Below are 12,661 nucleotides of genomic sequence, written 5' to 3' on the forward strand. Positions count from 1 at the left end.
GCAAAAAAAAAAAAAAAAAGTAAGACAAAAAGTCTTTATATGTTTCTAAAGAAACATTTATTTAGCTATTTATGTGGTGGTACTAGGGTTTGAGCTTAAGGCCCTGTGTTTGCTAGGAAGGTACTCTACCAACTGAGCCACACCTCCAGCTGGTTATTTTTCAGATTAGGTCTTACACTTCTGCATGGCCAGACTGTGATCCTCCCACCTCTACCTCCCAAGAAGCTAGGGCTACAGGCATATACCACTATGCCAAGTACTATATTATTTTTATCTATTGTATAGATTACTATATGTATTCATACATAGGATAGAAGATAGAAGGACCGTCATCATCAGATATAAGCACTATTAACAATTTCATTTCCTTCCTTTCACCTTGTACAACAAAAATATATAACATGATCAGTGACTCCTTGCCAGCCTGATGGGCTTCGCACCCCTACAGGAGCAGGGATGTGGACCGGGCTTTCTCTCATGGCCACACTGCTGCATGAGAACAAGGTTTCTGCAGAAATCTCCAAAAAGGAGGCCAAGAATCAAAGAGTCCCAGCATGGGAATGTGTCCAGCAGCAAATACAAGCCCAAGGGAACAGACACTGAACCATGACAGGCGATGGCTGGAATGCTCAGGGTTTCCCAAATATTTTCCTGTCAGCCATCATTATTCCATCAAGAGGAAAAAAAAAATGTTAAAAATACCACTAAAATGGTTTACACCAAGATCTACTCCCTGAACCAGGAGTAGAATCATGAATGCTTGAGCGGGTGGTAAGGAGTGGGAGTTTCTCACCTAACTGGAAATGGGGAGCAAACCACACATTAGTCACACTGGAGGGGTGGAAAGAACTCAAACAGGCCCAGAGAGGGAAAGCTACTTGTCTAAACTCATGCAGTAAGTTAACCCCAGAATCAAACTTCAAATTTAGGAGAAGGATCCAGTTTCTTTCCTTTTCCTTCCTTCCTTCCTTGGTTTTTTCACATAAGACTAATGTCCTACCACTTGAACACCTCCCCTTGTGACTTTTTGTTGGTTAGTTGGAGATAAGAGACAGTAGACTACATAGGCTGGTTTGAAATGCAGTCCTCAGATCTTAGCCTCCTGAGTAGCTAGGATTACAGGTGTGAGCCACTGGCGCCCAGCTGGGACCCAGTTTCTTATTCCTTTGTGCTTTCCTCTGGCAGCCTAGCAGAGAACAATGAACACCTGGCAGGAGTAAAAGAAGGATGAGCAGAACATGGTGATGGGGCTGCTAGAATAAAAGTTAAAACCAGTAGACAAAGACAGAGCTAAACAGCAATACAGCTGAGCACAGATGGTCATAGAGCAGAGGTTTCCCAGATCCCACCAAACAGCACCATCTTGAACCTTTTAGGCCCCGCCCTAAACCTATGGCCTTAGAGCTTTGGCTGTGAGACCCAGCTACCAGGGCTCTTTAAAGTTCTCCAAGCCTAGGACTGGGAAGGTGGCTCAGTGGTAGAGTGCTTGCCTTGCATGCATGAGGCCCTGGGTTCCATTCCTCAGCACCACATAAGCAAAAAGAAAAAAGCCAGAAGTGGCGCTGTGGCTCAAGTGGTAGAACACTAGTCTTGAGCTGAAGAGCTGAGGGACAGTGCCCAGGCCCAGAGTTCAGGCCCCACAACCGGACCCCCCAAAAAAAAGTTCTCCAAGCCCAGAGACTTGTCAGGGAGAAGGGGAAACCCAACCCCACATAGCATGCAGTACTGTGATGTTTAAACTCCCTCTGGTGGTTCCTGTCTCATGGGATTAAGTGGGAAATTTATTTTTGGAATTATCTTGAATAACTCACAAAGTAACCAGAAGCAATCAAACGTTTCTAATGTGAAACTAAATAAAATAAAGTCTTCAAACAACATGAGTGTTTTTTTTTTTTAAGCTCCCAAGATGACTCTGGGAACGCTGATCAGATCATTTTGTCTCATGTGAGGGCGGTGGCAGCTCTTGAGTAATGATAGTTATCCCCATTTCACCAATGAGGAAACCAATAGGGAGAAGTAACCCAGATGAGTCTGATCACACCTGTAATCCTAACTACTCAGGAGGCTGTGAGATCTGAGGATAGTGGTTTGATAGCAGGCAAGAAAGTCTATAAGACTCTTATCTCCAGTTAACCACCCAGAAACTGGAAGTGAAGCTGTGGCTCAAGTGGTAGAATACCAGCCTTGAGCAAAAAAAGTTCAGGGACAGCACTCAGGGCCTCCTGAGTTCAATCCCCAGAACCAGCATAAAAGAAGAGAATACTACAGATGTTGACAGCTGCACTTGGCCCTTATGCTCCACAAGACAGGTGCTATTGACCATGAACAGTTTGTGGGCTTAGAAAGCTTGGAGGCTCCATTAATAGCAGGTAGAATAATTTTCTGTTTCCCTTCCATTCATTTATATTTCCTTTGGTTTTGTGTTTTGTGCTGGTAATGGCTGCAGGTCCTTATACATGTTAAACATTTGTTCTATCACAGACACACAGCCCAGTCCTTTTATAGCTCTTGTTTAGGGGAGTAGGGGTTTGAATTCGGGGCCTCATATTTTCTGGGCAGGTGTTAGCAAGCATGAGAGAGAAATGGGACTGGCAGGCGACACAGCTTCCAGTGCTATAATGCTAGCATCTATTCTTCTTTTTCCGTGGTCATTGTGAAGCCTGATAACCCTAGTAGACAAGTTTGGGGTTTGGGTTTTTTAAGAAGCAGGTGTTATTATTTCCCTTTGACAAATAACCATACTGGGCTCAGCAAGGTGTTTCCCCCAAGGTCATCCCAAGAGACCCAAGTCTGCCTCCAGCCCAGTGCTGAGTTCCAGGTGGCAAGTGGGAGTGGCCTAGGCACTTTGTGAAACAGATTTGAGAACACTGCCACACTGGGCTCAGAGGAAGGGAAAGTGGGGGAGCAGGCAGAGTGGGAAGCGGGCAAGAGCTCTTCAGAGCTGTGCAACTATACACTCTTCAATCTGCACACTGTCCCCGGGAGGGGGGAACGAAAGGACTCCCAGAACTGGATAGCCAAAGGGCTGCAGATCACATGTAGCCTCCAAGCTCTAGACGAGAGGAACCTGCTTCCTGAAGAGGCCTAGTCCTGGCCTTACAAACACAAACCCCCAGCCTTCTTCCACCCTGAGGTTCCTGTTCTAGGGGGAATACAGAGAGGGCTTCACGGGATTTTTCAAGGAGCATCATACAACCCTCTTCTGCCTAATGGGCTTTTCCTAGACACCTTGTCCTATGCTCATTCTGAAAATGAGATCTTGGAGACCCCCAGATTCAACATCACTGCCACCAAGAATTCCTCCAATAAACCAGAGAATTAGTTCTCCAACATCCACAGAGGTTGATGGCAGTGAACTGGATTTGCTGTCCAAAGCAGAGACCTCAAGATTGTATGACTCAGATACCTCTCCATCCCCCTAGGTCCCCATTTCTGTACTTAGATGCAGAAGCTGTTTGTGCTGGCCAGGCCCAGCCTCAAGGGGGCAGTACCTGCTGTAGGTCAGACTCCCAAGTTCCATGAGCCCGTACTCTCACTACCAACCACCCTAGCTCCCCCAAGGCCACTTCCAGCTGCCAGACTTAGACCTCCCAGGCAGACAGAACCATGTTCTGTACTGGGGTTTCAACCTAGCTTGCTAGGCAAGTGCTTTAGTACTTGAGCTACACTCCCTAGTCTTTCTTGCTTTTTTTTTTGGGGGGGAGGGGGGAGTCCTGTCATAGGGCCTGAACTCTGGGCCTGGGCACTGTCCCTCAGCTCTTCAGCTCAAGGCTAGTGCTCTACCACTTGAGCCACAGCACCACTTCTAGCTTTTTTCTTTTTGCTTATGTGGTGCTGAGGAATGGAACCCAGGGCCTCATGCATGCAAGGCAAGCGCTCTACCACTGAGCCACCTTCCCAGCCCTCTTTCTTGCTTTTAAGTTTTTATTTTGTTTTGTTTTGCTGGTCCAGAGTCTTGAACTCAAGGCCTGGATGCTGTCCCTGAGCTTTTGTACTCAAGGCTAGTGTTCTACCACTTAAGCCACAGCTCTACTTTTGGCTTTTTGGTAGTTAATTGGAGATAAGAGTCTCAAGGATGGGGCTGGGAAGGTGGCTCAGTGGTAGAGTGCTTGCCTTGCACGCATGAGGCTCTGGGTTCGATTTCTCAGCACCACATAAGAAAAAAGAAAAAAGCTGGAAGTGGTGCTGTGGATCAAGTGGTAGAGCCCTAGCCTTGAGCTGAAGAGCTGAGGGACAGCGCCCAGGCCCAGAGTTCAGGCCCCACGACCAGACTCCTCCCCCCCCCCCAAAAAAAAAGTCTCAAGGACTTTCCTTTCCCAGGCTGACTTCAAACCATGATCCTCAGCTCTCAGCCTCCTGAGTACCTAGGATTACAGGTGTGAGCCACCAGCTCCTGGCAAGGACCTAGAGGTTTTTGTCTGGCCAGCCTTGACCATCAAACTTCCACTTAAACCATGTAGCTAGGATGACAGGCATGGGCCAGCACACTCAGCTTGTATGTAGGGGAGGGCGGGTTGAGATGACATCTCACCAACTTCTTTTTGTCTGGGCTGGCCTCAAACTGCTATCCTCCTCATTTCCACCTCACTGAGTAGCTGAGATTACAGGCGTGAGCCACTGCGCTCAGCTATGCCATACCTTTATTTTTTCCCCCCGGTCGTGGGGCTTGAACTCTGGGCCTGGGCGCTGTCCCTGAGCTCTGCAGCTCAAGGCTAGCACTTTACCACTTGAGCCACAGCACCACTTCTGGCTTTTTTCTTTTTGCTTATGTGGTGCTAAAGAATTGAACCCAGAGCCTCATGCATGCAAGGCAAGTGCTCTACCACTGAGCCACCTTCCCAGCCCCTCTATACCATTTTTAAAGAACATTTTTTCCCAGTAGACAAAAAAATCATTAAAAGGCAGGATTCTCACTTGATAGATGACAAGACTTGAGGCTCTAAGAGACTAACTTTGCTGATGTCATCCAACCCAGTTCCAAGTCTAATGCTCTTCCTATGACCTCTGTCCCTAAAGGTGCTTGGGGTCAGTAAGCCCATGGCCAGCATAGTGAGTCCATCAACACTTGAACCGCCCAGCCATACCTGATCAGCTAGGCACTCCTCATCCCCGCCTTCCTGCCCACCCTCCCCAGTTCCTAATCTAAACCCCTCTGGCCTCAGAATCACCCAAGTTCCTCTTGCTCTGTCCCAAGTTGAGGCAAGTGGTAGGTTTCCCTCTGGTCTGTCTTCACCCCTGAATTTAACGCTGTCTCCAAAAGCAATCAGAATAGGATGAGGAGCAGCTGCCTGAGGAGAAGAAATCAAATATTCTGCCTGCACTCAGCCAGCTACACCAGCACTGGCCCCGAGGCTAGAAACCTGAGATTGTTCCCAGAGCTGGCAGCTGGCCCCTGCCATGCCCTCCATGCCTTCCACCAGAGGAAAGATGGGGGAAAAAATCACTGGGCTTAGTGGTAGGTGAGCAGGCTGGTGAGGAACCCACACACCATCTAACACACAGCCTGCGAAGAGGAGCATAAGAGGCAGGTCTTCCTAGAATTCCAGGAGAGTTCAGAGACACATCAGGTCCACCCAGAGAACAAAGCAAGGACCAGAGAGACCAAGTATCCACCCACAGATCAGTGGATACACAAAATGTGCTACTTCTGTACAATAGAACATTATTCAACCTGAAAAAGGAAGGTACTTTGCACACATGCCATAGTATGAATGAACCTTAAAGATACTATTTTAAGCCAGACAGAGGACAAATCCTTACAATCCCATTACTTGAAGTATCTAGAGAAAACTCAGAAACAAAGTAGCATGGTGGCTGCAGAGGCTAGAGAAAGGGCTGATGACTGCCCAGTTGCTTAAAGGATTTGGAACTCCAGTATTGCAAGATGAAAAACATGCTGGGCATCAACAGTGTGATGACTAAACAACAGTGTGAGGACTTAATGTTACTGAACTTATACGTGTGTGTGTGTGTGTGTGTGTGTGTGTGTGTGTGTGTGTGTGTGTGTGTGTGTGTGTGTGTGTGTGTGTGTGTGTGTGTACTAGTGTTAGGGCTTAAACTCAAGGCCTGTCACTGTCCCTTAGTTTGTTTTTTATTCAAAGATAGCACTCTACCACTTGAACCACACCTCCACTTCTGGCTTTTAATGCCTAATTTGAGGTAAGAGTCTCACAGAAGCTGGGCACTGCTGGCTCATGCCTTAATCCTAGCTACTCAGGAGGCTGAGATATGAGGATCACGGTTCAAAGCCTACCCAGGCAGGAAAGTCTGTGAGACTCTTACCACCAATTAACCACCAGAAAACTGGAAGTGACACTGTGACTCAAAGTGGTAGAGTACTTGTGCTGAGCAAAAGAGCTAAGGGACAGTGCCTAGGCTCTGAGTTCAAGCCCCACAACAACAACAAAAAAGAGTCTCACAGAGTCTTCTGCCTGATCTGGCTTTGAACTGTGGTCCTCAGATCTCAACCTCCTGAGTAACTAGGATTACAGGCGGGAGCCATTGTTGTCCAGTATAATATGCCTATAATCTTTTATGGCTCCTCCCATCCACTCTGAGTGGTCCTATCCTCACCTCTTCTTCCAGCTGCCTGCCCCATCCCCACTCCACCCCAGTCTGGACTGGCCTACCACAAGTGAGAAGTGTTTGGGGAACCAAGGGCTCAGTCACCAATCATATCAACTGTCGAGCACGTTAGTGTGGCCATCCTAGACTCTCCAGGCCTTATGTCAACTGCATGATGGATTCATCCAAGACCAAGCAGGCAAATACTCTTGCTCAAATAACTTCAGAAACTTGAGCAGATAAATAGAGTTGCTGTTGTTTTTTGGTTTGGGGTTTGGTTTTGTTGTTGTTGTTGGGTTTTTGTTTGTTTGTTTTGCCAGGTCTGCGGCTTGAACTCAGGGCTGGGCACTGCCGCTGAAACAGTGCTCAAGGCTAGTGTTCTATCTCTAGAGCCACAGCTTTTTTTGAGTAGCTTATTGGAGGGTCCCACAAGGAGCCGGGCGCCGTTGGCTCATGCCTGTAATCCTAGCTACTCAAGAGGTAAGATCTGAAGATCACGGTTCTGAGCCAGCCCGGGCAGGAAAGTCCATGAGATTCTTATCTCCAATAAAATCACTAAAAAACTGGAAGTAGCGCTGTGGCTCAAGCGGTAGAGCGCTTGCCTTGAGCTGAAGAATGCAGGGACAGCATCCAAGCCCAGAGTTGAAGCCCCACGACCGACCAAAAAAAAGTCTCACAAGGGACTTTTCTGCCCAGGCTGGCTTTGAACCACAATCCTCAGATCTCAGCCTCTTGAGTAGCTAGGATTAAGGGTGTGCACCATAGTCACATTTTAAGCACTTGCTTGGGGGTGACTTGTCACATAGCAAAGCTGAAAAGTGCCCATCCTCCCCCCACAGCAAGGTACCTGTCCAAGGAGCGCCAAGGACCTCCTGGCTCCAGTTGCTCCACTGGCCGAGCCCAAACTCCTCCTGGGCTCGGAGCTGCACCACGTGCCTCGTACCACGCAAGGCATCCTGGATGATGCAGCGATACTGAGAACTTCTGATCTGAGGAAGGGAGACACAGTGACTCTGGGTAGGTAGGCCCTGATGAGCAGGGAGATGTGCCCTCAGCCACCCAGCCCTCACACCGAACTGGAGGCTGAGAGCAAGACAGAGTTGCCCTGAGCCACACACCCTGAAGCTATAGATCACTACACCAACCTCATCCACTAGAATAGCCTGAGAGCCACAGTCCTTGCGCGCTCATATCCCACATCTCCCCCTGTCCTTTCAAACAGGCCTCTCAAGAGGAGACCCGCCTGGCATTAATTCTTCCCATCTTGTAAATGAGACAAACCAAGGCTCATAAGGTCAAATGACTTAAAAATTCAACACCATGCAGGGAGGAAAGTACAAAGCATGACCTGGAAACCTGCTATCCCCAAAGGTCTAGAGTGCTTTTTTTGGGGGGGGTCCGGTCGTGGGCCTGAACTCTGGGCCTGGGCGCTATCCCTCAGCTCTCAAGGCTAGCGCTCTACCTCTTGAGCCACAGCGCCACTTCCGGCTTTTTTCTTTTTGCTTATGTCGTGCTGAGGAATTGAACCCAGGGCCTCAGGCATGCAAGGCACTCGCTCTACCACTGAGCCACCTTCCCAGCCCCTAGAGTGCTTTTTTGCTTAGAAGTAGAAGATGAATTTACCAGCCATGTGGTGAATGACTTTGACCACTCAGCCCGGTATCGGAGTTCAAAATGGAGCCTGTAGAAGTCTGAGTTCCAGGAGTGGGGATCTTGCCAGGTGACATTGAGCCAGCGGGGGTTTCCAGGCATGGCAGTGACTTTGATGTTGGTGGGAGGGTCGGGCTTCACTGTGGGAAAAGTGAGGCTTCAATGAAGCAGCCGGCAGCGTACAGAGAAGCATGACAATTGTCCAGTCAGAACCCCAGCCTCAGAGTCTTCTCCATGCATAGCAAAGCCATGTCCTTAGTGGACACTGGCGGCTCTTGCCTGTAATCCTAGCTACCCTGGAAGCTGAGGTCTGAGGAACACAGTTCAAAGCCAGTGCAGGCAAGAAAGTCTGAGAGACTCTCATCTCCAATGAACCGGCAAAAAGGCAGGAATGGGAGGTGTGGCTCAAGTGGTAGGGCACCAATCTTGAGCAAAAAAGTTAAGGGTGTGCATGAGGCCCTGAGTTCAAATGCCAATATGAGCACCAAAAAATAAAAAAATGGGGGTGGAATATTAAGTTAAATAATAAGCTGCAGAAGAGGAGAGCTACTTACGGATTGTATAACCACGGAATGCCTTATTTTCACTCAACTTGCTGCCCACACTGTTGGCGATGCACATGGTAACTGAATGCAAAGACTGGTCCCCCTCTGGGATGGCCAACTGGCAGGAGAACTTCTGGGACTCTTGAAAATACTGGCATGACTCCTGGAAGTACACCGGGCCATTCTGGCTGTGGACACAACAGAAGGTCAGTGCTCTATCACTTTCTCTCTCTTTTTTTTTCCAAGAGAGGTCAGGCCCAAGGGTTAGAAGCTCAGGCTCTGAAGTCTAATCCCAGGGTTTAAATCCCAGCAGCAGACTACACACATTTAAGGTTGCTTTTTTGTCACCCCAACACTTAGTTTTTTGTGGCTTCAAGCAAGTTCTTCAACCTCTGAGTCTCTGTCTTGACATTTGAAAATGGGAATACGATGAGTACCTCTCTAATAAGGGTTCTATTACAGTTCACTGTATCAGCAAGGAGGCTGAGGTGGAAGGATTGTGAGTTCAAGGCCACCCTAGGCTACAGAGTGAGACTTTGTCTCAAACAGAAAAAAAGAAGAGGAAAGAGAGAGAGAGAGAGAGAGAGAGAGAGAGAGAGAGAGAGAGAGAAGGAAAAAAGGAAAGGAGGGAAGGAGGGAAAGTAGGAAGGAAGAAGGAAGGAGGAAAGAAAGAAAAGAAGGAAGGAAGGAAGGAAGGAAGGAAGGAAGGAAGGAAGGAAAGAAAGAAAGGAAGGAAGAAAGAAAGAAAGAAGGAAGGAAAGAAAGAAAGAAAGAAAGAAAGAAAGAAAGAAAGAAAGAAAGAAAGAAAGAAAGAAAGAAAGAAAGAAAGTAGTGATGGTATAAAACCTCTAGCACCAGGAATAGTGGAGGATTAAGGGGAGAAGAAAACCAGTGCTGGAGGAGAGAGCTCAGTCTATCACTTAGGCCTTAAATTAGGATGTGGTAAACTGAGCCTTCAAGCCAGGGCCTGTTGTGCTCTAGGAGCCACGGGCTATGCATTAGTGATTCCGGAGAGCCATGCCCCTGCCTCCCGGCTCCTGATAAAAGACTTGCCCTCAGAGTAGGAGGCGCCCTGGCAAGGCTTTTGCATTACGAAGCCCTGCATGTGAAATGGGTTCAAAAGGCCAGGCAGGGACAGGGCTTCAGGCAACTAAGTCCAGTAACCCATTCTGGGTGCTAAAGACACTTGAGTGAGTCAGATGCCATCTCACCTGACCTGGAAGCCTGAAGGCTTGCTCACTTCCGGTGCACCTTGGTATTTGAGTCCACAGCAGTGCGTGCGTGCGGGCAGCCACATGTGCGGGCAACTACTTTCCCTGTCCCTAGGTCAAGTCACTGTCTCTGCAGTGGGTTTGAGCTCTGGGCCCAGGCTGTGTCTAGCACCTGGGACAATCAGCCTTCTAGATAGGATTCCCTAGTCCTTGCAGTGTGAGTTAATGCTGCCTTCAGGCTCCTATCCCACCTAACCTGAGAAGACAGGTTGGCATTGGAAGGCAGAGCCCATCCTATTCTCTCTCCTCTTTCCCACTGCCTCTAGCAGGGATCCTATCCCAAGGCAGATGCTCAACTTTCCACAATACGTAGGGAAGCAATGTGATGGGGTGAGGATGGGAAGGTAGGCAGGCACCATCAACCTCACTTCCTAGGGTTCTCTAGATTGTTGTCTAGATTCCAAAGCAGATCTTACAGTACCTAAAGCTGCTGACAGGCAAGGGGGTGGGGGGGGGGAGCTAAAGACCCTGTTCCTGTTCCCTGGCCCCATTTCCCTGTCAACAAGGTCCTCTAGGTGAGTTGGGCTCCAGGGCTGATCTGGGAGCTATCAGCCTCTGAGGAAAACACACTGGATGATCTCCAGTCCCAAACATTGTGTATCTAAACCCAGCCAGGCTGTGAGGCGTTCTGATCTCGACTTTGGGGTGGGGAATGGAATGTGCTAACAGTTCTCCTGGCAGCTGCGATATTTGCAGATGGGTGACTGGCACTTTTCTGCACAGTGATGCCAGGCAGGCTTCCTAGCAATTCTTTGGAGACAGACACAAACGGAAATCCAACTGTGTTGAATCACAGCTCTGTTTTTTTAATCAAGGCTGGCACTTGACTACTTGAGCCATGCCTCCAGCCCGGTTTTTGGCTGGTTATTCTGGAAATGCAGTCTCATGGACTTTTCTGACCCAGTTTGTTTTATGCTCTCATGACTCCATTCACAGCACTGAGCTTTGGGGAATGCACATTAAAAAGTAATGCAGGTCTAGTCAGACACAAAGCAGTGGTAACTGAAATCACTAAGTGATTAAGGATTAGTGTATTCAGCATGGAGGACTAAAGGATGATTCACCACCTGGGAAAGATGACACAAGGTATCATCAGGCTACTCAGAATGGCACAATTTCAAACTTAAGAATTGCTTATTTCAGCAGGGCACTGGTAGCTCACGCCTGTAATCCTAGCTACTCAGGAGACTAAGATCTGAGAATCTCAGTTCAAAGCCAGTCAGGGCACAAAAGTACGTGAGACTCTTATCTCCAATAAACCACCAGAAAACAGGAAGTGACGCTGTGGCTCAAGTGATAGAGCGCTCGCCTTGAGCTGAAGAGCTCAGGAATAGTGCCCAGGCCCAGAGTTCAAGCCCCATGACCGACAAACAAACAAACAAACAAATTGCTTATTTCTAGAATTTTCCACTTAATATTTTTGGACCAATTGACTGAGGGTGACTGACACCAAGGAAATTGAAGAATGTGAAAAAAAATCTCTAGCTACTAAAGACTACTGCACTCTGATGACTGAACTCAGACAATTCTAAACATCTAGCACCTGTCATTCTAGCTACGAAGGTGGCTGAGATCCAAAGGATAACACTTCCAGGTTGGCCCAAGCAAACAAGTTCACAAGATCCCAACAGAAAAAGCTGAGCATGGTAGCATGAGCTTATCATCTGAGCTATGGCTGAAAGGGTAAAGATCATGACAGGCCCAGGCAAAAAGATCCTCTCTCTCTCCCTCCCTCTCCCTCTCTCTCTCTCTCTCTCTCTCTCTCTCTCTCTCTCTCTCTCACACACACACACACACACACACACACACACACACACACACACCAGCACAAAGGGCTGCAGGAGCTGGGTGCCATAGGTTCACTCCTGAAATCCTAGCTACTCAGGAGGCTGAGATCTGAAGATCGTGGTTTGAAGCTAGCCTAGGTAGGAAAGTCTATTCAAGTCTCATCTCCAATTAACTACGAAAAAGCTGAAAGTGTTTCTGTGACTCAAGTGGTAATAGCCTGGAGCAAAAAAGCTAAGGAAAATTACCCAGGCCCTAAATTCAAGCTCTAGGACTGGCACACACACACATATACACAAAGCAAGAGCCTGCAGGTATGTCTTCAAAGTAGAGCACCTATCCGGGTGCCAGTGGCTCACACCTATAATCCTAGCTACTCAGGAGGCTGAGATCTGGGATCTGAGATCTGAGGCTAGTTCAAAGCCAGCCCTGGCAGAAAAGTACATGAGACTCTTATCTCTAATAAACCACCAGAAAACCCCAAGTGGCACTGTGGCTCAAGTAGTTTAGTGCTAGCCCTGAGCTAAAAAGCTGAGGGGCAACACCCAGGCCCAGAGTTCAAGCCCCTGACCAAAATAAAATAAAATAAAAGTAGAGCACCTATCTCACAAGCATCAATCCCCGAATTCAAACCTCAGTACAGGGCCTGGGAATGAGGCTTAGTGGTAGAGTGCTTACCTACCATGCATGAAGCCCTGGGTTCAATTTCTCAGTACCCCATAAACAGAAAAGGCTGGAAGTGGCACTGTGGCTCAAGTGGTAGCGTGCTAGCCTTGAGCAAAAGAGGCTCATGGACAGTGCCAGGCTGAGTTCAAGCCTCAGGACTGGCAAAATAATAATAATAAC

General features: G+C 48.1%; 1 protein-coding gene across 2 annotated transcripts in view; it reads right to left on the minus strand.

Moving 5' to 3' along the window:
- Window positions 1–12,661, minus strand: part of LOC138809104 (interleukin-6 receptor subunit alpha-like) — a 54,123-nt gene that overhangs the window by 15,443 nt on the left and 26,019 nt on the right. For both annotated transcript variants that reach the window (XR_011366707.1, XM_069995482.1), the window contains exons 4-6: window positions 8,769–8,947; window positions 8,188–8,354; window positions 7,412–7,553 (exon numbers count right to left, since the gene is read on the minus strand). Coding sequence is in view for 1 of the 2 variants with exons in the window: in XM_069995482.1 (XP_069851583.1) it covers window positions 7,412–7,553; window positions 8,188–8,354; window positions 8,769–8,947 (488 nt within the window). In the remaining variant the exon portion in view is untranslated. The remainder of the gene's footprint in view (window positions 1–7,411; window positions 7,554–8,187; window positions 8,355–8,768; window positions 8,948–12,661) is intronic.

Source organism: Dipodomys merriami, unplaced genomic scaffold (genome assembly GCF_024711535.1).
Source record: "Dipodomys merriami isolate MVZ:Mamm:240054 unplaced genomic scaffold, mDipMer1.0.p SCAF_485, whole genome shotgun sequence".
Taxonomy (NCBI): Eukaryota; Metazoa; Chordata; class Mammalia; order Rodentia; family Heteromyidae; genus Dipodomys; species Dipodomys merriami.